Genomic DNA, 26,772 nt, shown 5'->3' with positions numbered 1-26,772 from the left:
CATCGGGTTCTAGTCCTCATCCATCGTGCTCGTGGCGGTGCGCTGGAGGCAGAGAAGGCGCTTGACGAGGCCCTCAGTGAGAAGTGCATCGAGCACCTCACGCTGGCAGTAGTAGGCAAAGAGGAGGTAGAGCTCCGGGACAAGTGCACGCACTACGTGGGTCGGCGGCCCACAGCAGGGCCACGAACCACGAGAGCTCCCCGCACGCGTGCAACTCGTTCACCATCGGTGTCCGGATCGCCGCCACCAGCATATTGAGCACGCGTAGGGCACCAGCGAAGAGTGGGATGATGTGGCGAACACCTGCGCCAGCGCCAGCACCAGCGCCGTGCACCGTCGCCAGCGCCACCGCCGTGCGCCATCGCCCACCTTGCCAGGATCCCGGAGTTGTGCCTCCACCACGGTGAATTCGCCTTGCCAAATCCGTGACTCGATGAATTTATCCAAAATAGCTTCAAACATAACCACAAACCAATCGTCTAAATCGAATCACAATGTCGCCATGCATCTTTTTCGTGTACAAATTATGTCAAATCTAAGCATGGTTGTGTAGATGAGAAGAGACCAGTGAACGAGATTAGGGGTGAAGGAAACTAGGAGGATGATATGCATATTACAGTACACTGGTCTATGTAGATCTACTCATCTATGTGTTTTGAACCAGAAAACCCACAACACAAAATCAACATATACAGTGAAAAAAAAACTATGATTCGATTGCCTGAATGGAATTAGAACATCGAGGTCCATCTTTTTCGTGTACAACTTATCTCAAATCAAAGCATGGTTATGTAGAAAAGAAGATTAAGGATGTGATTATGTGCGTGTTCAGGAGCCACCAATGTGCCCTATAGAACATCGCTCGGGCCAGGCTCGCTGGAAACTGCCGATTCGGGTTTCGAGTGATACACTTTCAGAGGTGCTTTAAGAATTGTGCTATGCAGGACCAACAGTGTTTGCATGCAAGCAAACAGCTCGGCACAGAAAAATGTTGTATACAGCAGGCTGGTTGAGATTTTGTGGGCAATCAAACGCGCCCAAAGTGTCAACGAGTTGATCTGTTGGTATTGTTTGTCAGTTTTGCATCAAAATGTTCAAGCCTTACGTGGCCTATTGGTTAATTAATTGGGAGCAACTAGCTCATTCGTTGTCTACCATGAGCCAGAAAACAAATAGAAATGTTATCTTCGTTTCAAAGTGTATACAAACTTGAAAATGTTTTGCCAAATATATTAGAAACTATCAACCTATATCATACCAAATAGATACAATATAACATACATTTTATGTGAATCTAATTATTTATTTGCTAGTGTGAATATATATTTTTAATAAACGTGACCACAGTAAACTAAGGTTGACTTAGTTCAAAACTAAGAGAATAGGGTAGAGCCTCCTAGTGCAATGGCCAGTGCGTTATTTTCCACTCAATCCATCTACGTTTGATTCTCCCAACGTACCTAACAATTTGAAAGTTAAAGGAAGGAACTTTCCTACATAGCCCCGTTTTTAAAACTAAGAGCATCTCTAGTGGATCCCTTATATGGAAAGTGTCAAATATGTACTGTAATTAGAGCAAAGAAATTTTTGTTCAATTATTTACCCAAACTTCACCAAAGTATCCAAAATAATTATAAATCATGTAGACCCAGGTAGATATGATGCCTTGGAATATTCCTACAGTTTTTAATTTTGTCTCGGTAAAAGAATCTTAATTATCAACCAGAATAATGTTCAAAATCTCTTTCAGATATAACAAATGCACAAGAATAGAAAATTCTAGGTTTGATATACTTTTGTTACATTTTAGGAACAATAAAACATAAGATGCATGCTACAAATTGATATTTTAAAATATTTTATTTTTGAATTGAATTTAATGTGCCACCAACTTTTCACGTAAATATGGTACATGAACTGTACATTCTTGCTTCAAGCATCCAACAAATATATCGTCCATAATCTCATAAAAAAGTTATGCAAAATATTTAACTTGTACGTAGCACACATGACTTTTTTTTTATGCAGAACTAACATACATGTCTTAGTTCCTCCAAAAAAAAATACATACATGGCTTGATAAGGTAGCATGCTTTGCATGGATTATTTGATGCAAAAAAGTAGCTCATGAGTACATGCATAACTTGCTGATGTCACACAATTTCGTCAGACGGGTATGAATAATTGACATTATGTGCAAGCACGCATGTGAAAAGAAATCAAATAGTGGAGGCTAGCTATTTAGATAAAGAAGATAATAACATGATGTAAAAGGAAGACACCGGCGATGGTCCCTAGGGGTGTGGCATGGATGGCCTTTCCATTACGTCAATTATTTGGGAAGTAGAAGGCCAGTGGCGACGACAAGTGCGGCAGTGCCGCTGTGTGCGGGAAGGTTGTGTGTGAGCGGGAGGCGGCACCAAATTTTGCTCAGACGTCCGCGGGGGAACTAAAAGTGTGTGGTGGTGGTGGTGGTGGTGGGCGGGGGGGGGGGGGGTATATGTTGGGGAACGTTGCAGAAAATAAAAAAATTCTACGCTTCACCAAGATCAATCTATGGAGTTCATAGAAACGAGAGAGAGGAGTGCATCTACATACCCTTGTAGATCGCGAGCGGAAGCGTTCAAGAGAACGGGGTTGAGGGAGTCGTACTTGTCGTGATCCAAATCACCGATGATCCTAGTGCTGAACGGACAGCACCTCCGCGTTCAACACACGTACGGTTGGGGAAGACGTCTCCTCTTTCTTGATCCAGCAAGGGGGAAGGAGAGGTTGGTCGATATCCAGCAGCACGACGGCGTGGTCGTGGAAGCATCGGTGATCTCGGCAGGGCTTCGCCAAGCTCAGCGAGAGGGAGAGGTGGTACGGGGGCAGAGGGAGGCGCCAGGGACTAGGCTGCGGCTGCCCTCTTTCCCCCCCTCTTTATATAGGAGGCCTAGGGGGTGCGCCGGCCCTGGAGATCCCATATCCAAGGGGGGGGGGGCTAGGGGGGGGACATGCCCCCCAAGTCAAGTGGGGCGCCCCCCCCCCCCCACCCCTAGGGTTTCCAACCCTACGCACAGGGGAGGCCCAAGGGGGGGCGCACCAGCCCACCAGGGGCTGGTTCCCTTCCCCTTTCAGCCCACGTGGCCCTCCGGGACAGGTGGCCCCACCCGGTGGACCCCCGGGACCCTTCCGGTGGTCCCGGTACAATACCGGTGTCCCCCGAAACTTTCCCGGTGGCCGAAACTGGACTTCCTATATAGAATTCTTTACCTCCGGACCATTTCGGAACTCCTCGTGACGTCCGGGATCTCATCCGGGACTCCGAACAACTTTCGGGTTTCCGCATACTAATGTCTCTACAACCCTAGCGTCACCGAACCTTAAGTGTGTAGACCCTACGGGTTCGGGATTCACGCGGACATGACCGAGACAGCTCTCTGGCTAATAACCAACAGCGGGATCTGGATACCCATGTTGGCTCCCACATGTTCCACGATGATCTCATCGGATGAACCACGATGTCGAGGATTCGAGTAACCCCGTATACAATTTCTTTTGTCAATCGGTACGTTACTTGCCCGAGATTCGATCGTCGGTATCCCAATACCTCGTTCAATCTTGTTACCGGTAAGTCACTTTACTCGTACTGTAATGCATGATTCTGTGACCAAACACTTGGTCACATTGAGCTCATTATGATGATGCATTACCGAGTGGGCCCAGAGATACCTCTCCGTCATACGGAGTGACAAATCGCAGTCTCGATCTGTGTCAACCCAACAGATCCTTTCGGGGATACCCGTAGTATACCTTTATAGTCACCCGGTTACGTTGTGACGTTTGGTACACCCAAAGCACTCCTACGGTATCCGGGAGTTACACGATCTCATGGTCTAAAGAAAAGATACTTGACATTGGAAAAGCTCTAGCAAACGAACTACACGATCTTGTGCTATGCTTAGGATTGGGTTTTGTCCATCACATCATTCTCCTAATGATGTGATCCCGTTATCAATGGCATCCAATGCCCATAGTCTGGAAACCATGACTATCTATTGATCAACGAGCTAGTCAACTAGAGGCTTACTAGGGACATGTTGTGGTCTATGTATTTCACACATGTATTACGATTTCCGGATAACACAATTATAGCATGAATAATAGACAATTATCATGAACAAGGAAATATAATAATAATCATTTTATTATTGCCTCTAGGGCATATTTCCAACAGTATATTTATGGAAGTTTTGGTTTTATGGGATCTAATATATATGTTTATTCCCCTAAACTTCACCTTTTCTCCTCAAATTTGAATATTAGGGGATGTGTTAGAGATGATCTAATATGCACTTTGTTTTAAAATGAAGTGGTTACTATTATACAATGGCAACATCCGAGCTATAGGGGAAAAATGGTGACTGGAAAAAATATGTTTGGTGAAGTAACTCTATGGGTATCCATCTTTCAAAGAGAGATTATAAAAAATACTATTAGTTAACACCACAAGTGAGAATATACCACTATCAAAAAAACAAAATGCCAAAGTAGTACCCAAGTTCAGGTTTCCCATGCCAAAATACCACTGTCGTGAAATTTTAAGCACACTCTGTTAGTCATCAAATGGGAGAGTTGTCCATTTTCATTGGATTGCCAAAATTGCCCCTATATCCTTTCCTTTCAATCCCTTCCCGGCCAAAATTTCCCGCACCCACACACATCTCTCCTCAAGGGCATTCCTTAGCAATGGCTCAAAGGGATGGTGGCACTGGCGGAGCTACTCACCTTTCCTTTCAATCCCTTCCCGGCCAAAACCGTGCCGTGGCCCGCCCAGCAAAATCACCAAACTGTGTATACTGTATCAATTACTGTACGCATCTGCTACAGTGCACAAAGGTGGCCCGCCCAGCTTTTTTGTGGTAGCTCCGCCACTGGTGGCATGCAGGATGGTGGCAGCCTGCTTGTGGATGGTGGCGGCTGGCTGGTAAGCCACAGGCCGGTGGTGACCTGCTGGCGCAGATATAGACGGCCAAAATGCATGTAGTGGAAGTGGTCATTTTGGCTGCAACTTCGCGCGGTGCGCAGGACAGGACGTGCGCATGCCCGCTGTTAGAGGATTCCAAAGAGATCGGTGGAATCATTGTTTGTTGCTCAGCCTCGTGGACGTATATATATGAAGAGCACATGACTTTCTTGGAGTACAAGACATGCTAGAATCGGTGGAATCATTGTTTTCTCTTGCGTTTGAGCCCTTCACACTTTCGTGTTACCTTAAGGCTTAAGCCTATAGGTATTAACTGTTTTTTGCTAGCCGGCCAAAAAAATTTAAGATGGGCATCTTACCAATGTTGTTGACTTTTTTTGCAAGCATCTAGTCATAGATTCGCAAATTACATTGCTAGTGGGCATTATTTTTAACTTCAAAGTCACGACCACATACTCTGTTATCCCATATGTTGCCACGGCGCTCATTACATTCGTCTCTACTGAAGTTCTTGAAGGTAACATGTCTTGGAACATTCTCTTGTAATATATGACTCATCTCCCACCAAGGAGAGTGTCTAAAATTCACAGCGGAATGCAGACGTATAACTCTCCCTATTGTCGACCGTGATGTCATCGTGGCTCTCCAACGGGACATACAATGGCAGGCTTCTCTCTACGGAGGCCGACAACCTTGCGATGGTTCTCGCAGACTCCACCGTCACAGTGGCAGGGTACCTGGGCATCGGGTGCCTCCTCAACTTCACCCTACTGGCCTCCCTAACGATCTGCATCACGTCGATCGCGTGCGCCTTCCTGATGTAGAAATCGTAGTCACCATCGGTTCTAGATTGCAAAACATTGATGGGTGTGTGATCGGTTGCCCGAAGGGGCAGTCACATATGTTGGTTGGTCGATTCGGTTAGCGTGATCATCACAGCTTAAGCAGGGTCCTTTTTCGCCTTCCAAATTTGTTGATCACAAGCTTACCAATCGATTAGCGAAACAATGCATAAACGATCATGTTTGCTACTTGAGTCTTTCTCAAGTTTCTATGATGTCGTCCCTTAGTCAACCATGTCGTGTTGTGCTCTTCGATCTAATTTCATGGCAGGCCATTTTGTCCCCCCCCCCCCGCCCCCTATCAAGCGGATTGGACCACTATTGCCTAGTAATAAAGAAACTTTTGCCTTGCTTTATAAATAAAGCACAAACCACAAGTACACAGCCGAACAATCCGACCAAAACGACATGACTATGCCGCCGACCAAAACGGCACAACTATGCCGCCGAGCAAGAAAATAGGAGGGCCTAAAGACAACACCGTACCACGACCTAGGACACCTGAGTTCCTCAGATTGAATATAAGGGTAGTGTTATTTTTTAAGGATATTTTCCCTTGTTCGCCTATGCTAAACGGATTTGGCCACTATTGGCTAGCCTGAACGTGTGAAAACGCATACATTATACTTGGCTGGTACAATATACATGTATGAACGCATGCAGTACAGCCTGGGTTCAAGAAAAAACAAGAGAAGGTCAAAGAAGGTGTGCTGTTAGCTAAAAGTCAAATGACGAGGCGTGAAGCAAGAACGATCCTGTGCACGTCAAAATATCGTGCGTTACCCACCGAGATCAGCATGTAACTTGAAGTCAATATTACATGGTGCGCAATTCAATCTACGTGATGGTTAATCAACTACGTTAGTCTCGGCCTCCCATCTAATCATCCCAAACCCAAAGCATACCATCTCCTCTCCTCTCACTACTTTCATCTCATGGCTGCTCCGGCTCTCAAGTTCGCCGCCGTCATGCTCCTGGCCGCCCTCTGCGCGGCCGCGCTGGCCCCGGCCGCGTCGGGGCAGCCGACGGATGCGCTAGCAACATGCATCGGGCGCTGCGGGTGTGTGCCCTGCCCGAAAGGGAAGGTCTGCATCCTTGTGTGCACACCGCCGCCGCCCTGCGAAGCCAGATGCCGCTGCATCTATTCCGGCACGGGCTGCTAGGTGAGCTGCGACCCTCGCGACTCCGCCTGCACACGCCACGGCACCGTCCGTCAGGAAGCCTGGCAGCGCAAGCGCTGAAGCCAGCAACTAGCTCATACGTTCTACTGTGTATTGTAAGCCCTGTCTGTCCATGCATGTACTGCATGTGCGTGTGTTTTTGTGGTAATAAAGTGCCAACGGGTGATCCGTTGGTGTTGTTGGTCAGTTTCTCATCAAAATGTTTTACAGTGGCCTATTGATTAATTAATTGGGAGCAACTAGCTCATTCGTTGTCTACCGTGAGCTAAAAAAACAAACAGATAGGTTATCTTCGTTTGCAAAGTGTATACGGACTTCAAAATGTTGGGCCAAATATATACAAACTATCAACTTGTATAATGCCGAATCAATGCACTATAAAATATATTTTATGTGGATCTAATTACTTATTTGGTAGTGTGTATTTTTTTTATGAACTTGACCACAATTAAATAAGGTTGACTTAGTTTAAAACTAAGAGAATCAGGGAGAGCCCCATAGCGCAATGCGAGTGCGTTATTTTTTCTTCCACTCAAGCCATCTGGATTTGGTTCACCCAACCGACCTAACAATGAAAAGTTAAAAGAGGAAACTTGAGCCTCATTTTTAAAACTAAGAGCATCTGTAGAGGATCGCTTATTTGAAAAGTGTCAAATCTGTAATGTAATTAGAGCAAAGAAATTTTTGGTCAATTATATTACTTAAACTTGACCAAAATTACGATAATACTTATAAATCATGTAGACCCAGGTAGATATGATGGCTTAGATTTTCCTACAGTTTAGATTTTCCAGCGAGTTACCAATAAACGTGTTTAAACTAATTTGGCATGCTTTGCATGGATTAATTGATGCAGGGAAGTAGCTTATGAGTACATGCATGAGTTGCTGGTGTAACACAATTTCGATTAGACAAGTATCAATTAATAATCCACATGATGTCGCATGTGCAAAGAGATCAAGTAGTGGGGGCTAGCTATTCAGATGTAAAAGACAAGGACATGATGTAAATGAAAGACACCAGCGATGGTGCCTAGGGGTGTGGTGTGGGAGGGCCTTTTCATTACGCCGGTTATCAGGGAAGTAGCAGGGTGGCGGTGAGGAAAAGGGCGTATGTGCCACTGTATGCGGGAAGGCTGTGCGAGCGGTAGGAGGCGCCAAATTTTGCTCAGACGCCCGCGGATGGACTAAAAGTGAATGGCTGCACCACGGGTATATTTATGGAAATTATGGTTTTATAGGCCTAATATATATGCCTTTTTCCCCAAACTTCACCTTTTCTTCACAAATTTGAATATTAGGGGTGTGTTAGAGATGATCTAATATGCACTATGTTTCAAAATGAAGGGGTTACTATTCCAATGGTAACATCCGATCTATAGGAATGAAAATGGTGGCTGATTTTTTTTTTTGGTGAAGTAACTCTATGGACCTCCATCGTTCGAAGAGAGATTAGCAAAAGCACCACTAATTAAAACTACAAGTGTCAAAATACCACTATCAAAAAATAAAGTCCCAAAATAGCACCCCAAGCTCAGGTTTCCCATGCCAAAATACCACTCCCGTGACATTTCAACCACACTCTGTTAGTCAACAAATGGAGGAGTTGTCAGATATCATTGGCTTACTGAAATTGCCCCTATATCCTTTCCTTTCAGTCCTTTCCCGGCCAAAATTTCCTGCACCCACACACACATCTCTCCTCAAGGGCGTTCCCTAGCCATAGCTCTCAAAAGGGATGGTGCCGCGCAGGATGGAGGCGGCCTGCTTGTGGATGGTGGCGGCTGGCTGGCAAGCCACAGGCTGGGGGTGACCTTCTGTCACAGAGGTAGGAGGCCGATATGCGCTAGTAGAAGTGGTCAGCTCGGTTGCGAGTTGGCGCGGTGGTGCGTAGGACAGGGCGTGTGCATGCACCCTGTATGTGGATTAGAAAGGGATCAGGGGAATTGTTGTTCGTTGCTAAGCTTCGTGGGTGTATATATAAAGTGTACATGACTTTCTTGGTGTACAAGATAAGGTAGAATCGGCAGAATCGTTGTTTTCTCTTGCGTCTCAGCCCTTCATACATTCGTTACCTTAAGCTTACATGTATTAACTGTTTTCTGCTGCGCTGCCAACAAATTTCATAATGGGCATCTTACCAATCTTGTTGACATTTTTACAAGCAACTCTTGATGGGTTCTCAAATTCAGGGCCGGGCCGGTAAAATCTGGGGCCCTGTGCAAAACAAAAAAATGGGGCCCTATTTCACTAAAAAAACTAACAAGCAATTATAATGTATATAACTCTAAAAAAAGAAATTATGATGTTTATGATATAATGTCTTACCAGATTGATGTTTTCTCTTGATGACTAAATTCAATATTATTGAAACACAAGATACTCCTTTTTGTTTTTGGAGGTTTTTGGAAGTACAAAACATGAATAAAACAAAATTAAACTGATACCACAGCAGATATCAATTGGAGGTTACAAATGAATGTTTGACAATTAGATGAGCCTTCTAACTTACCTACTCTCTAATTAGAAATTAAGAGTAGGAGCTGAAGTTAATCAGAAAGAACTCCCTAGTAGGAGACTACCTGTTTTGGCGAGAGGATCAGAGGAACTGTCGTCGTGCCGCCTGTTGCTAGTGTTCTTGAGTCTGTAACTGTCGCCGTGCCGCCCCTCGCCGGCGTTTTGGAGTCTGGAACTATTGCCGATCGATCCAATGATCCTGTTTCCAATGATCCGATCGAGCAGTGTCCTAAGAACTGCCGCCGAGGCCTATCGATCCGACAATGTATGATCACGTTTCCTATAGGCTGTGGCCCATAGCGACGCAAGTGCTTTTGCTTGTTTGCGATCTGTCGATCGCTCCGACGATTCGGTTTCCTTTTTTAGGGTTGTCGATCGATGCAGCGGCTCATCGATCCGACGCTCGACGCCTCGAGGGAGGCTCGACTCACGCGCACGCGCTACGCCCCAGAGCCATGCGCGCGGCCCAGCACCCAGGAACAACTTGTTGGAAATTTGCCCTAGAGGCAATAATAAAATGGTTATTATTATATTTCTTTGTTCATGGTAATAGTCTATTATTCATGCTACAATTGTGTTATCCGGAAATCGTAATACACGTGTGAATACATAGACCACAACGTGTCCCTAGTGAGCCTCTAGTTGACTAGCTCGTTGATCAACAGATAGTCATGGTTTCCTGACTATGGGCATTGGATGTCATTGATAATGGGATCACATCATTAGGAGAATGATGTGATAGACAAGACCCAATCCTAAGCATAGCTCAAAGATCGTGTAGTTCGTTTAGCTAGAGCTTTTCCAAATGTCAAGTATCATTTCCTTAGACCATGAGATTGTGCAACTCCCGGATACCGTAGGAGTGCTTTGGGTGTGCGAAATGTCACAATGTAACTGGGTGACTATAAAGGTGCACTACGGGTATCTCCGAAAGTGTCTGTTGGGTTGGCACGGATCGAGACTGGGATTTGTCACTTCGTATGACGGAGAGGTATCTTTGGGCCCACCCGGTAATGCATCATCATAATGAGCTCAATGTGACCAAGTGTCTGGTCACGGGATCATGCATTACAGTACGAGTAAAGTGACTAGCCGGTAACGAGATTAAACGAGGTATTGGGATACCGACGATCGAGTCTCGGGCAAGTAACATACCAATTCACAAAGGGAATTGTATACGGGGTTGCTTAAATCCTCGACATCGTGGTTCATCTGATGAGATCATCGAGGAGCATGTGGGAGCCAACATGGGTATCCAGATCCCGCTGTTGGTTATTGACCGGAGAGGCGTCTCGGTCATGTCTGCATGCCTCCCGAACCCGTAGGGTCTACACACTTAAGGTTCGGTGACGCTAGGGTTGTAGAGATATGAGTATGCAGTAAACCGAAAGTTGTTTGGAGTCCCGGATGAGATCCCTGACGTCACGAGGAGTTCCGGAATGGTCCGGAGGTAAAGAATATATATAGGAAGTCAGGTTTCGGCCATCGGGAATGTTTCGGGGGTCACCGGAATTGTACCGGGGCCACCGGAAGGGTCCCGGGGGTCCACCGGGTGGGGCCACCTATCCCGGAGGGCCCCATGGGCTGAAGTGGGAGGGGAACCAGCCCCTGGTGGGCTGGTGCGCCCCCCCTTGGGCCCCCCTGTGCCTAGGGTTGGGAAACCCTAGGGGTGGGGGCGCCTCCACCTGGCTTGGGGGGCAAGCCACCCCCCCTGGCCGCCGCCCCCCTAGGAGATCCCATCTCCTAGGGCTGGCCCCCCCCCCTAGGGGCCCTATATAAAGAGGGGGGAGGGAGGGCAGCCGCACCCTTGCACTTGGCGCCTCCCTTCCCCCTTGCTACACCTCTCCCTCCCGCAGACGCTTGGCGAAGCCCTGCCGGGATCCCTGCTGCATCCACCACCACTCCGTCGTGCTGCTGGATCTTCATCAACCTCTCCTTCCCCCTTGCTGGATCGAGAAGGAGAAGACGTCTCACTGACCGTACGTGTGTTGAACGCGGAGGTGCCGTCCGTTCGGCGCTAGGATCTCTGGTGATTTGGATCACGACGAGTACAACTCCCTCAACCCCGTTCTCTTAAACGCTTCCGCTCGATCTACAAGGGTATGTAGATGCACTACTCTCTCTCGTTGCTAGATGAACTCATAGATTGATCTTGGTGAAACCGTAGGAAATTTTTTATTTTCTGAAACGTTCCCCAACAGTGGCATCATGAGCTAGGTCTATGTGTAGTTCTCTTTGCATGAGTAGAACACAAATCTGTTGTGAGCGTAGATGTTGTCAACTTTCTTGCCACTACTAGTCTTATTTTGCTTCAGCGGTATTGTGGGATGAAGCGTCCCGGACCGACCTTACACGTACGCTTACGTGAGACAGGTTCCACCGACTAACATGCACTAGTTGCATATGGTGGCTAGCGGGTGTCTGTCTCTCCCACTTTAGTTGGAGCGGATTCGATGAAAAGGGTCCTTATGAAGGGTAAATAGAAGTTGACAAATCACGTTGTGGCTTTTTCGTAGGTAAGAAAACGTTCTTGCTAGAACCCTATTGCAGACACGTAAAAGATGCAACAAAAATTAGAGGACGTCTAACTTGTTTTTGCAGCAATTGCTTTGTGATGTGATATGGCCAAAAGTTGTGATGAATGATGAATGATATATTGTGATGTATGAGATCATGTTCTTGTAATAGGAATCACGACTTTCATGTCGATGAGTATGACAACCGGTAGGAGCCATAGGAGTTGTCTTAATTATTGTATGACCTGCGTGTCAATGATTTAACGCCATGTAATTACTTTACTTTGTTGCTAAACCGTTAGCTATAGTAGTAGAAGTAATAGTTGGCGAGCAACTTCATGGAGACACGATGATGGAGATCATGATGATGGAGATCATGGTGTCATGCCGGTCACGAAGATGATCATGGAGCCCCGAAGATGGAGATCAAAGGAGCTATATGATATTGTCAATATCATGTCGCTACTATTTGATTGCATGTGATGTTTATCATGTTTTTGCATCTTGTTTACTTAGAACGATGGTAGTAAATAAGATGATCCCTCATAATAATTTCAAGAAAGTGTTCCCCTAACTATGCGCCGTTGCGACAGTTCGTTGTTTCGAAGCACCACGTGATGATCAGGTGTGATAGATTCTAATGTTCACATACAACGGGTGTAAGACAGATCTACATATGCAAAAACACTTAGGTTAACTTGACGAGCCTAGCATGTACAGACATGGCCTCGGAACACAAGAGACCGAAAGATCGAACATGAGTCGTATGGAAGATACGATCAACATGGAGATGTTCACCGATGATGACTAGTCCGTCTCACGTGATGATCGGACACGGCCTAGTCGACTCAGATCATGTATTACTTAGATGACTAGAGTGATGTCTAATCTGAGTGGGAATTCATTAAATAATTTGATTAGATGAACTTAATTATCATGAACTTAGTCTAAAATCTTTACAATATGTCTTGTAGATCAAATGGCCCATGTTAACCTCAACGTCAACGCGTTCCTAGAGAAAACCAAGCTGAAAGATAATGGCAGCAACTATACGGACTGGGTCCGGAACCTGAGGATCATCCTCATAGCTGCCAAGAAAGATTATGTCCTAGAAGCACCGCTAGGTGAAGCACCCATCCCAGAGAACCAAGACGTTATGAACGCTTGGCAGTCTCGTGCTGATGATTACTCCCTCGTTCAGTGCGGCATGCTTTACAACTTAGAACCGGGGCTCCAAAAATGTTTTGAGCAACACGGAGCATATGAGATGTTCGAAGAGCTGAAAATGGTTTTCCAAGCTCATGCCTGGGTCGAGAGATATGAAGTCTCCGACAAGTTCTTCGGTTGTAAGATGGAGGAAAATAGTTCTGTCAGTGAGCACATACTCAAGATGTCTGGGTCGCACAACCGCCTGATTCAGCTGGGAGTTAATCTCCCGGATGACGCGGTTATTGACAGAATCCTCCAGTCGCTTCCACCGAGCTACAAGAGCTTTGTGGTGAACTTCAATATGCAGGGGATGGAAAAGACCATTCCTGAGGTATATTCAATGCTGAAATCAGCGGAGGTAGAGATCAAGAAAGAACATCAAGTGTTGATGGTGAATAAAACCACTAAGTTCAAGAAAGGCAAGGGTAAGAAGAACTTCAAGAAGGACGGCAAGGGAGTTGCCGCGCCCGGTAAGCCAGTTGCCGCGAAGAAGTCAAAGAATGGACCCAAGCCTGAAACTGAGTGCTTTTATTGCAAGGAAAGTGGTCACTGAAAACGGAACTGCCCCAAGTACTTAGTGGACAAGAAGGCCGGCAACACTAAAGGTATATGTGATATACATGTAATTGATGTGTACCTTACCAGTGCTCGTAGTAGCTCCTGGGTATTTGATACCAGTGCCGTTGCTCATATTTGAAACTCAAAGCAGGAGCTGCGGAATAAACGGAGACTGGCGAAGGACGAGGTGACGATGCGCGTCGGGAATGGTTCCAAGGTCGATGTGATCGCCGTCGGCACGCTACCTCTACATTTACCTATGGGATTAGTTTTAAACCTCAATAATTGTTATTTAGTGCCAAGTTTGAGCATGAACATTGTATCTGGATCTCGTTTAATACGAGATGGCTACTCATTTAAATCCGAGGAGAGATATGTTTTATGGTCATGCCCCGATGGTCAATGGTTTATTCTTAATGAATCTCGAACGTGATGTTACACATATTCATAGTGTGAATACCAAAAGATGTAAAGTTGATAACGATAGTCCCACATACTTGTGGCACTGCCGCCTTGGTCACATTGGTGTCAAGCGCATGAAGAAGCTCCATGCTGATGGACTATTAGAGTCTCTCGATTATGAATCATTTGACACATGCGAACCATGCCTCATGGGCAAAATGACCAAGATTCCGTTCTCCGGAACAATGGAGCGAGCAATCAACTTTTTGGAAATCATACATACTGATGTGTGCGGTCCAATGAGCGTTGAGGCTCGCGGAGGATATCATTATGTTCTCCGTCTCACTGACGACTTGAGTAGATATGGTATGTCTACTTGATAAAACACAAGTCTGAGACCTTTGAAAAGTTCAAGGAATTTCAGAATGAGGTAGAGAATCAACGTGACCGAAACATAAAGTACCTACGATTAGATCGTGGAGGAGAATATTTAAGTCACGAATTTGGTACGCACTTAAGGAAAGGTGGAATCCTTTCACAACTCACGCCGCCTGGAACACCTCAGCGTAACGGTGTGTCCGAACGTTGTAATCGCACTCTATTGGATATGGTGCGATCTATGATGTCTCTTACTGACTTACCGATATCATTTTGGGGATACGCTCTAGAGACAGCTACATTCACTTTAAATAGGGCACCATCTAAATCCGTTGAGACGACACCGTATGAATTATGGTTTGGGAAGAAACCTAAGCTGTCGTTTCTAAAAGTTTGGGGATGCGATGCTTATGTCAAGAAACCTCAACGTGAAAATCCCGCTACTCTATCCATTTCCCTCTCCCTCCACCTCCCCCTCCCACTCTCCTCGCTGCGGGACGGAGGGGAGAAGCAACCAAGCGCCGACGACGAGGTGGGCTCCTCTGAACTGCCGGAGTCGCGGCACGGAGGAGATGAGGTGGGCGGCGGCGGGGAGGAGCTCCTCCGGGACCCAGCATCGGGATGTGGCACGCCGGCGACGAGGCGGGCTGATCTGTCCTTGCCAGAATCGCGGTGCGACGGAGATGAGACGGGCGGGCGGCAGTGAGAAGTTCCACCGGTGGTGCAGGGGGCGGATCTGGCCGAAATCGGGCTGAAGGCGGGGTAGTTCCGGCGGGGGAGTTCCATTCGTCTCCGTGTGAAGAGAGGAGGAGCTACATCGGCGTCGTGCGGCGGTATTCCCCTTCATCGCCGTCCACGAGGAGTACCCGTCGGCTCCGGCAGCAATCCAAGAGACGGAATCCATGGCGGGGTTGCAGCCGCTCGCGCCGCCTGCTCGCGACGTCCGGACCAACTGGCTGCTGGCGCGCTCCGTGATGCAGGTGCTCTTCTCAAAGCACGGCGAGCTCGAACGCCTCAACAACCTGGGTGCCTCCCTCTGCGGCGCCAGGATCCCCTGCAGCCCGACGGCGCTGGACCTCCACTCCGGCAGCCATAGGAGGACGTGAAGTCTTCATGGCAAGATTCTGCTGCACTGCACTGTGAGGCTGTTTGCTGCATCTGCTATTTTTTCAAGTCTAATCTCATTGCTGTTACGAAGGAAGATGCCTGCTACGGCCGTGTTCGTAGCCTCGTTGATCAGCTCCGGCTATGGCTCCGGTGAGATAACATGCTCTGCTAATTCTGCATTTTTTTACTAAGAAGCATATACTGTGGGTTACTCAGATTTTGTGTGGTTGCAGATTCTGAGTGAGGAGGCGAGCAGGAAGTATATCACTCTGCTTTTTGTGAATGCACTGAGCCAATATTCCATTTTCCTGGCCGCCGATCCTTCAGATTCGACGCTTCGACGGAAGAACAGGGGTACCACATTTCCTTTTTCATCTACTGTAGTTTTTCAGTGGCTCTTCTTTTAGTTAAAACTGAATGATATACATGTACAATATGCATTTGACACAGCAATTTTTTCACGGAAGTGAATACTCATCAAGTAAACTGTCCATGGGAATTAAGTTTTGCCTTGTTTGCCGTGATCCTTCTTTACATTGTCAAAAATAACAAATGGCAAATTACGATGTGCCCCATGGAATTTTTATGTTTTGAATGTTTCCGTGTTAAATTTAAGATGTGTTTGCTGCCGTGGAAATTGGTTTTTATTCATAATGACAAATTTCAAACTTTTGAATTGCATAATGTGTGACGAGGTATGGATAGTGCCATGTATTAGCTAATGTTTCTCAAAACAATGGCAATATTTTCATAGCAACATGGCACATTTTAAAAAACAGACATGGCAATTTGTTTTGAAATTTCCGTCTACTTCAATTTTTTATCTAGTACATGCCATGGTCTGCAAGGAAAGTGATGGCCATAATCATAAATTTGCCATGGACCCCTAGATAGCATTTAAACTAGTTTGTTTAGCTATATTCTTCTAGGACTATCAAATTACCTATTTTTCATGAGTATATTCTAACTACATGGGGGACCATATGGCAATTTGTCTTACACGTTGTATGGCAACTACTTTTTAGTTGTGCCATGTCAATTGGTCTAGACACCTAAGATCAAAATTTTGCCATTTCATTTCTATTGACATGGCAAATTTACTTTTATTGCCCAGACGATGGCAATTACTTTAGCAAACAACCATGGCAAATTTAGTTAGCGAGTCATGGCAAATTTAGTTAACGAATCATGGCAAACTTATTTTCATTGATCACGGTAATTACTAGTAATTCCCCATGGCAAATTTTAGTTCATAATCATAGCAGATTGTAGTTTCTCATTAATTAACCATGGCAACTTTGTTTTTCGTTTGATCATGGTAAGTTTAGTGACTAAGCATTGCAAATTTAGTTTGTATATCATGGCAAATTTAGTTAACTAATCATGGCAAATTTATTTCATTGACCAGGGTAAATCTTATTAATTGAGCATGTCAAATTCAGTTCATAGATCATTAACCACGAAGTTTTAGTTTCTCATTCATTGCATGGCATATTTATTTCATTAATCATGGCAAGTTTTAGATTGATGCATCGCCATGGAAAATTTTATTTTTTTAGTTGCCAAGAAGGTGGCAATATTTAGTAAATGACCATGGTAAATTAAGTTTACAAGCCATGGCAAATTTCATTAGTTAACCATGACAAAAAAGTCATTGATCATTGGAAATTTAGTATTTGCCATGGCAATTTTGAATTTATAGATCATTGCAAATTTTATGTCTTGTCTCATGGCAGTACCAAAATTATTCACTTGTGATAATATTCACTTTTTATTCAAACATATTAATGCATGGGGTAATGTGCATCACAGTAAATTTGAAACAAAGACAAACTTAGGCCACTTTTTGGCCACCATTTGGCAAACTTATCGATTTTTTTGCCATCAATGCGTGTTTTTATGACTGTGGCAAATTTTCTTTCTTTCTGCATATTGTCAAAATTATTATTTTTGCGACCATGCCAAATTTAGTTTTATGGTCACGGCAATTTTTTCTATGCAAAATGGCATTTTTTGGTATGCAGAACATGGCAATTTTTTCACCCCCACGGCAATTTATATTTGAACAAAGTTCAAATTTGCATGCAGCCATGGCAATTTATTTCCCGTAGCATGGCAACTTTTTTTTATTTTTTGTACATCATGAAATTTTTGCTAGTTGCCATGTATCATGGCATTTTTCTTTTTCTGTACGTACTGTGTGGTAGCCTCAACAATTATACAATGGATGGCAATTTCTAGATTTTTATGGCATTTTTATTGTACAGTTTTTTTTTCAGTTTTCATGTTGAGCTGTTTTCGTGTATTTTCCACTTTTTAAAATATTTTCTGCAAAGGGACTCGTTTGGGCCAGCAAGTCTAGCAAAAGGCCCACCTGATGTGGGATTTTTTTTTTTTTTGAGGGGAACCTGATGTGGGATTTGGTGGATGGTTCGGACTGGGGAGAGATGGCAACGAACGCAACCGTTCGGTCGTACTTCCTGCTGCATCTAACGATTCGTTCAGATTGCTCACCTCCCATCCCGAACGTTCGGGAGATATCGACGTCCAAACAGATTGCCTGGTCTGAACGTTTGTGAACCGGATTGCTTGGGATTTCTACATTCCATTTTGACACGGCCGGTAGAATATACATGTATGAACACATGCAGTACAGCCTGGGTTCATCAAGAAAAAACAAGAGAAGGTCAAAGAAGGTGTGCTGGTAGCTACAAGTCAAATGAAGAGGGTCGGACCTCGAGCTAACATGATCCGATCCGATCGATCCTCTTCCAGTCAACAATTTATCGTGAGGTGTCATCTCGAGATAACCATGTAACGTAAGTCAATACAACGTGGTGCAGAAGTCAAACTACATGGTGCTTCATTATTCAACTACTAGCCTATAAATAGCATCCTCGGCTCCCGTCTAATCAACCCAGAAGGCAGAAGCATACCACCTCCTCTCCTCTCCTTTCATCTCATGGCTGCTCCCGCTCTCAAGTTCGCCGTCGTCATGCTTCTGGCCGCCCTCTGCGCCGCCGCGCTGGCCCCGGCCACATCGGGGCAGCCCACTGATGACGGGCTAGCCACGTGCATCGACCGCTGCGGGTGTGTGCCCTGCCCGGAAGGGAAGTTCTGCCCCGCCGTGTGCACGACCCCGCCGGCCTGCAAGGCCACATGCGAGTGCACCTACTCCGGCGTGGGCTGCTAGGCCCGGCTGCGAACTGGCGACGCCACATGCGCCCGCCGCCGCTGCGTCTGTCAGAGCCAACACTATATTGTACTACTTTCATTCGAAGTTACTTGTCGAAAAAATGAATGTATCTAGATGGTTTTTAGTTGTAGACACGTGCATTTTTGTGACAAGTAATTCCGAACGGAGGGAGTAACTTGTAAGCCCTTTATGTCTGCATGTATTGTGCGTGTCTGTGCTGTGATGTGCTAATAAAATGTCAACGGATCGATCCATGAGACAAAAATAAATATATGGAAATGTTATCTTCGTTCCACAGTGTATATTACTTTCATCATAGTCAAATTTCAGAGCAAGTATACTCGAAACGTATATTGACCTATAAAATACCAAATAAATATAGTATAAAAATATCTTTTATGTGGATCTAATGGTTGATTTCGTATTGTCAATAATGATTGTTTGTAAACTTGGTCAAAGGTCAAACTTAACTATGTTTGACATGGGTCAAACTGAATGTGCATTATATTTCAAAATCAGGAGATTATTTCAGGATGGTAACATCCTAGCTTTATGAAGAACGGGATGGCTAAATCTCAGTCGACTAAGACTTAACCAAGTCTCAGTCGATTCTATATCCTCGGGATCTTACGTGGAGACCTGTCCAAAATTTTCTATATAGTTTTTCTTTTCTACATGTTATGTCACTTGACTTAAACTTAGTTAAATCTCAGTCGACTAAGACCTAGCCACACCCTATGAAAAATCGGTAGCCTACACGAATTACGTTCACGAAGTTACAGCTTTCAGGAGACACCATCCTTCATCCTTTGAAGGAGAGAGATAGTCCTCTGGCATGTCGAAAGTAGAATGAGCATACTAAAGTCTGGCTACGAGTACCGCGGGACCTAAGGGTATCCGAACCATCAGCCTGAACTAGATAAAAAATTAGGATGCCGATATTCAACACACGTCTGGCACAATGGACACCCAACTACACGACTCGTCCGGTCGTCCCCAGGAGCCAGTCCACACGACCCTGTGTGGGAGAACTTCAATATTGCCCACACATTCAGGTGCAGCAACGACGGCCCACACGACCCTATGTGGCAACTACTCACCCCCAGCCCGTGAGCGTGAACGCGTGTGTAATTAACTTTAGTTGCCATGTGTAATTTACTTTAGTTGCCATGTGTAATTACTGGAGTCTCATGGGCGTATATGTAGAGAGTACATGACTTTCCTGGAGTACAAGAAAAGGTAGAATCAGTGGAATTGTTTTTTTCTCTTGCATCTGAGCCGTTCACAATTTCTGTTACCAAGCCTACAGGTATTAATAGTTTTGTGCTGCCCTGCCAACATTTTAGAATGGGCATCTTACCAATGTTGCTGCCATTTCTACAAGTAACACTTGATGGGTTCTAAAATTACATGGCTAGTGGGCATTACTTTTAGCTTCAAAGTCACGAGTGAGGGAGTCCTGGAATAGGGGGTGTCCGGACAGCCGGACTATATACTTTGGCCGGACTATTGAACTATGAAGATACAGAATTGAAGACTTCGCCCTGTGTCCGGATGGGACTCTCCTTTGTGTGGAAGGCAAGCTTGGCGATTCGGATGTTAGATTTCCTTCTCTGTAACCGACTCTGTGTAACCCTAGCCCCCTCCGGTGTCTATATAAACCGGTGGGTTTAGTCCGTAGGACAAGAACAATCATAATCATAGGCTAGCTTCTAGGGTTTAGCCTCTATGATCTCGTGGTAGATCAACTCTTGTAATACTCATATCATCAAGATCAATCAAGCAGGAAGTAGGGTATTACCTCCATCGAGAGGGCCCGAACCTGGGTAAACATCGTGTCCCCAGCCTCCTGTTACCATTAGCCTTAGATGCACAGTTCGGGACCCCCTACCCGAGATCCGCCGGTTTTGACACCGACATTGGTGCTTTCATTGAGAGTTCCTCTGTGTCGTCGCTGCAAGGTTTCATGGCTCCTTCAATCATCAACAACAATACGGTCCAGGGTGAGACTTTTCTCCCCGGACAGATCTTCGTGTTCGGCGACTTCGCACTGCGGGCCAACTCGCTTGGCCATCTGGAGCAGATCGATAGCTACGCCCCTGGCCATCAGGTCAGGTTTGGAAACTTTAACTACACAGCCGACATCCGCGGAGACTTGATCTTCGACGGATTCAGGCCCACGTTAGGAGCGCCGAACGGTCACGACAAGCACAACTTAGATCTGCCGTTGGACAGTATTCGGGATATCGCACCTGCTGCAGCTCCAGACTTCAATTTGGAGCAGATTGCGCCATCCCAGGACGGGTGGATGGACCCCGCCACGGAGGCCGCACACTCATCGGCGTTGGAGCCAAACACAGACTCCACCTCTAAGGAAATCTGTGTCGCCGGACCACCGGACTCGTCTCCGGCCTCAGGATCCGAACCGCGCACGCACGTGCCCATCGAATCTGATTGGGCACCGATCATGGAGTTCACCACCGTGGACATCTTTCAGCACTCACGCTTCGGTGACGTGCTAAACTCATTAAGGTCTCTCTCTTTGTCAGGAGACTCTTGGCCGAACTATGTCTGCTCCAAAGTCTCGCTTTTCTTCACGGCTTCCTGGAGCTCTTGTTCAGCTTCAATGACCCTGGCCTCGTGCTTCTCGCGAAGATCCTACTCCGCGGCTGCCTTCTTTTCGGCTTCGGCCACAGCCTTCTGAAGCGCCTCAATTTTGGCATTTGCCCCTAGAGCGCACAATACAAATATTTTCATCAGGCACACCTACTCATTTGTGCTAAACTTAACAAGGTTTTGACATACCTTGATTGTCCTCCAACTCCTTCTTCACTCGGCCAAGTTCTTCTTCGGCTCGCTCCAGACTCTGCTTCAGTCTGGATACTTCCTCAGTATGAGAGGCGGTAGTCGCTACAGACGCCTGTTTATAAAGGAAGAGATATATGTCAACAACTGAGTCTCCTGTGAACGGAAATTTGATCCTCTGTCCGGTTCTCTCTTTCACCGGACAGTGTATTAGGGGCTACTATCCATACTATGACAATCTTCAAAAGCTCCTAAAACATACCTCAAAAGCCTTCTATAAGGCTGATGCAGGATTCGTTCAGTCCACTCTCAGCGGACTGAATCTTTTCAATCACCGCACCCGTAAGGGCGCGATGTTCATCGACGACGGAAGCACTCTTTAGCGCTAGCGATAAGCTGCCCTGCACCTCTGGTTGGACAGAGGTTGCCGATGGAGCAGGCTCGCCTCCTCCAATCAAGGGGGCTGCCTACCTGATCCTAGAGCCTCAAAGGTCTCCGGGACTGTGTCCGGCTGCGGGCCGAATCCAAGATCGTCCCCGCCATCGACGCTCATGGGAGCCATCGCTCCCATATATCCGGCCCCTGAGGCGTGCCCTCCCTGGTCTGGGTCCTTCTGGGACCACACCTCGGTGTCATGCCCAGGCTTCAGGGAAGGGGCCTTCGGAGGTGTCTCGCTCTCTAGGGCATCTGAGCTCAACGAATCCTCCGATGAGGACTGTTCGGCGCGAGACCTCGCGGGGCTGCAAAAAGTGTGGCGCAAATTAAAATATTACACCTTAGTGATCCTGGACGCATAGGCGTGTTCGGATTTCATGTACTCACGAGTTTACCAGGGGCTGGGCCCTGGGATCCCACTCCGGGCTGCTATCGGTAGCCGTGGTGGACGCGTCTGGAAGGGGGTTTTTCCCCTCTTAGGCAATTTGGCCTCCAAGGATGAGGAGGCCATCCTTTTCTTTCCTCCCCATATGGGGGACTCGTCTTCTTCCTACTCCTCGTCCTCTTCAGAGGAAGGATGGGCATTGGAGTCTTTGGATTTTGTGTCTGAAGCACCGCGGCGACGGAGCCACTCCTGGTCTCCTTGGCCTCTTTGTAGGCCTCTTTCTTCGGTGCCTTGTAAGGCGCTGGGACCAGCATCTTCGTCAGAAGTGGTTCAGCCGGTTCTTCCGGCAGCGGAGCCGGACAGTGTATCCGCCCCGCCTTCTTCGTCCATCCCTAGGATAATTGTGGAAAGCACGTTAAAGCGTCTTCCTCGGGATATGCCAACAAAACACATGGATGGACAAAACATAGTGATGACTTATCGGACTTGCAGGGCGGGACAGTTGGTACCCACGGTCCTCGGCGGAGTCCGGCCACGGTTTGCCAGACTTGAAGAGCACCTTCCAGATATCCTCGTGCGAGGAGTCATAGAGCTCCCGTAGGGTCTGGTGCTCGGCCGGGTCGTACTCCCACAAATTGCAGGCCCGGTGCTGACAAGGAAGAACCGGGCGAACTAACATCACCTGGACTACTTTGACAAGCTTGACATCCTTGTCTACCATACCCTTCACGCTCTCCTGGAGCACCGACAGTTTGTCAGACGAGGAACAGTTCAGGCCCTTCTTGCGCCAGGACGTAAGCCGCAGGGGGGGCTCCGGAGCAGCGGCCCACTTTTTGCCGGGCAGCTCAGTGATGTAGAACCACTGCTGCTGCCACTCCTTGACGGAATCATTGAAGGTGCATGTCGGCCATGTGACCTTGGGCATCTTGCTCATCATGGCGCCTCCGCACTCGGCGTGCTTGCCGTTCACCACCTTGGGATTCACATTGAAGATCTTCAGCCATAAGCCGAAGTGTGGAAAAATACGGAGAAAGGCCTCACACGCGACGATAAACGTTGAGATGTTGAGAAAAGAATTAGGGGATAGATCATGAAAATCAATCCTATAATAATACATGATGCCGCGAACAAATGGGTGAAGGGGAAACCCGAGCCCGCGGACAAAATGAGGGAGGAACACAACCCTCTCGTGGGGCTCTGGAGTAGGGACGATCTGTCCCGCCGTCGGTAGACGATGGCTAGTTTTCTTGGCCAGGTACCTGGACTCCCGAAGCTTTTTGATATCCTTCTCCTGGACGGTAGAGGCCATCCATTTGCCTCCTGCTCTGGATCCGGACATTTTCGGGGAACCTCTTTTGGTGGAGAAGACGAACGCTTGGGAGCTAGGGCTTGAGCGAAAGGGAATGGACGAGCAGAAGGAGGAGAATGTGTGGGTGAAAAAGAGGAGGCCTTATCTCTTTATAGAGGCAATAAAAACTTTGTGCCTCCCCGCTTGCCTAGTAGAACCTTATCGTTCCCCACTCGCCGGGATTGATGGCACGGTTGGGTTACCCACACCCATATTGATGAAAATCCCGTGATAAGGGGACACGATCTCTACTTCGACAAGACGTGCCCAGAAAACCGCCTTGCAATATGTGCAGCAGCTGGTTAAGAAACGGTTCAGATAAGGACCGGGGCACAGTGTGATATCAAGTTACAAAAAATTGTCAGCAGTTTCGATTCATGAAAAGCTATGCTCTCTACGGTGGTATGTGGAAATTATTTTGCAGAGCCGGACACGATCCTTGTGTTCAGAATCTACCTTGGAGTATTCGGAGATGGAACCCGCCTTGCAATGCCGAAGACAATCTGCTCGCCGGACTCATCGTCATTGAAGCCTGGTTCAGGGGCTACTGAGGGATTCCTGGATTAGGGGGTATCCGGACAGCCGGACTATATACTTTGGCTGGGCTATTGGACTATGAAGATACAAGATTGAAGACTTCGCCCCATGTCCGGATGGGACTCTCCTTTGCGTGGAAGGCAAGCTTGGCGATTCGGATGTTAGATCTCCTTCTCTGTAACTAACTCTGTGTAACCCTAGCCCCCTTCGGTGTCTATATAAACCGGAGGGTTTAGTCCGTAGGACAAGAACAATCATAATCATAGGCTAGCTTCTAGGGTTTAGCCTCTATGTTCTCGTGGTAGATCAACTCTTGTAATAATCATATCATCAAGATCAATCAAGCAGGAAGTAGGTTATTGCCTTCATCGAGAGGGTCCGAAATTGGGTAAACACCATGTCCCCAGCCTCCTGTTACCATTAGCCTTAGACGCACAGTTCGGGACCCCCTACCTGAGATCCGCTGGCTTTGACACCGACAACGAGCACATACTCTGTTATCTAGTATGTTGCCTCAGCTCTCGTTACATTAGTGTCTACTGAAGTTCTTGACTGTAACAAATCTTTGAACATTCTCTTGCCGTATATGTCTCATCTCCCACCGAGGAGAGTGTCTAAAATACTTGCCATGAAATGCGGGCATCAACCTATCTCTCTGGTGAGCGTGATGTAGCCACGACTCTACCTTGGGACATACAATGGCGGGCTCCTCTCGATGGAGGCATGCACGCTTGCGGGGGTGCTCGCGGACTGCACAATCACTATGGTAAGGTACCTGGGCATCGGGAGCCTCCACAACGTCACTCTGCTACCCTCGTTGGGGATCTACGTAGCATCGAGCGTGTGCACCTGAACTACAACTCACTATTTTGATGGCCATGATGGACCATTGTTGTAATTGCAGTGACCATCAGTTCCGGATTGGAAAACACTGAGGGATATGTGATCGATTGCCCGAAGGGGTAGTCAAATATGTTGGTTGGTCGATTCGGTTAGAGTAATCATCATAGCTGAAGTAGGGTCCTTTTACACATTGCAATTTTTTTATCACAATCTTACCAACAGATTCAAAAAATAGTTCATCAACTATTGTGTTTTTTACTTGAGTCTTGTTCAAGTTTCAAGGAGCATGTAAGCCCTCACTGGCGGGCAAAATTACATTAGGTCATTTGGGGTTCATTGTAGTTATTTGGTTGTTGCATGCATTATAATGATGTGCCTTTGTTGCATAGTAAAGTTTCTATGACACTTATTTTTCATATTTACAATCTATAACTCTAACTATGTGTAAACAATATATTTGGGTTCTTAATTAAGATTTTGATGCATTTGATCCACATAGTTTCCATCTATTTTTATTTCTTATTTTATTGTAACTTAAGATTTCAGTTGTATTTATGTTTCAAGCGTATCCATATGCACACTTTAGTTTGCACTCTTTTTTTTTACATACTTCACTACATCTCATCTTTTCTCATAGTAGTATATAAATTGCATCCCTCAACATATACGGAATGCAAAACCTTTTCAAAAGTGTATTTATTTCACATATGACTTAAAAAATCTCTTACCATTATCTCATAAATATGGGGAAGAAAATTTGTATCCAAATCAACTTGGGTAAGTTTATACTAAACATAACCTCTCTTGTTCAAGATGTTAGATTTGGGAGAATTTCTCCTCTAGTACCTTGGAAGCAAACCAGGTAGAAGAACAATCATGCTAAGAAAGCTATTCATGGTGTTACACGTAATAAAGACAATTAATACTAAATTGCTCGTTATGGTAGCTCCAAGCTGAACTTTTGTTTGGTTAGTAAAAAGGAACTTGCTATTCCTTTTAGTACTTTATTTCCTCAAAATGACAATTGTTCTTTGTTGTTGTAAGTAAATTGTACCTCTTCCAAGGTACTTTGATTCAACTCATGAAACGTCTCTAATCTCATGCTATGACCATAAATCATCATAAAAACTTTCTGACTGGTCACTATTGCTCTTTATAAGGCATATCATACTTCACCTTTGCTTTGCTATATGAACTCATAGAAAACAACCATAAACAAAATCCCGAGGTTCTATTGTCTATTCACTTCTCAACTCAACGGGCTATATATTAAAATCTATGTCAACATGGTGAAGTTGATACTTTTCTCGACTATATACCATATATTTAATATAGCATATTGTTTCATATGTAAAATGTTCAACAATGATTAGGTCGTAGAGAAGCTTGACCGAATTTGTCCACATGAAAAGATCAATCTACAATGTATATATCCTTCCTTCCACGTAGGTAACAACGATTAAGCCTGTACGGTACATATTTTTGTATGCATACTGTATCATTTACGGGTATTACATCCTCTTTATATGTGCTAAAAGTTTTTCT

The 26,772-nt window shown here is 45.9% G+C and overlaps 1 protein-coding gene across 1 annotated transcript; it reads left to right on the top strand.

Moving 5' to 3' along the window:
* Positions 1 to 18,604: 18,604 nt before the first annotated feature.
* Positions 18,605 to 19,190, top strand: LOC123083218 (uncharacterized). Its single transcript, XM_044505312.1, has one exon. The coding sequence runs from the start codon at positions 18,641 to 18,643 to the stop codon at positions 18,869 to 18,871; it is 231 nt and encodes a 76-aa protein (XP_044361247.1). The 5' UTR covers positions 18,605 to 18,640; the 3' UTR covers positions 18,872 to 19,190.
* The last annotated feature ends 7,582 nt before the right edge of the window (positions 19,191 to 26,772 follow it).

This window comes from Triticum aestivum, chromosome 4A, assembly GCF_018294505.1.
Source record: "Triticum aestivum cultivar Chinese Spring chromosome 4A, IWGSC CS RefSeq v2.1, whole genome shotgun sequence".
Taxonomy (NCBI): domain Eukaryota; kingdom Viridiplantae; phylum Streptophyta; class Magnoliopsida; order Poales; family Poaceae; genus Triticum; species Triticum aestivum.
This window is presented reverse-complemented; position numbering and strand designations above follow the sequence as displayed.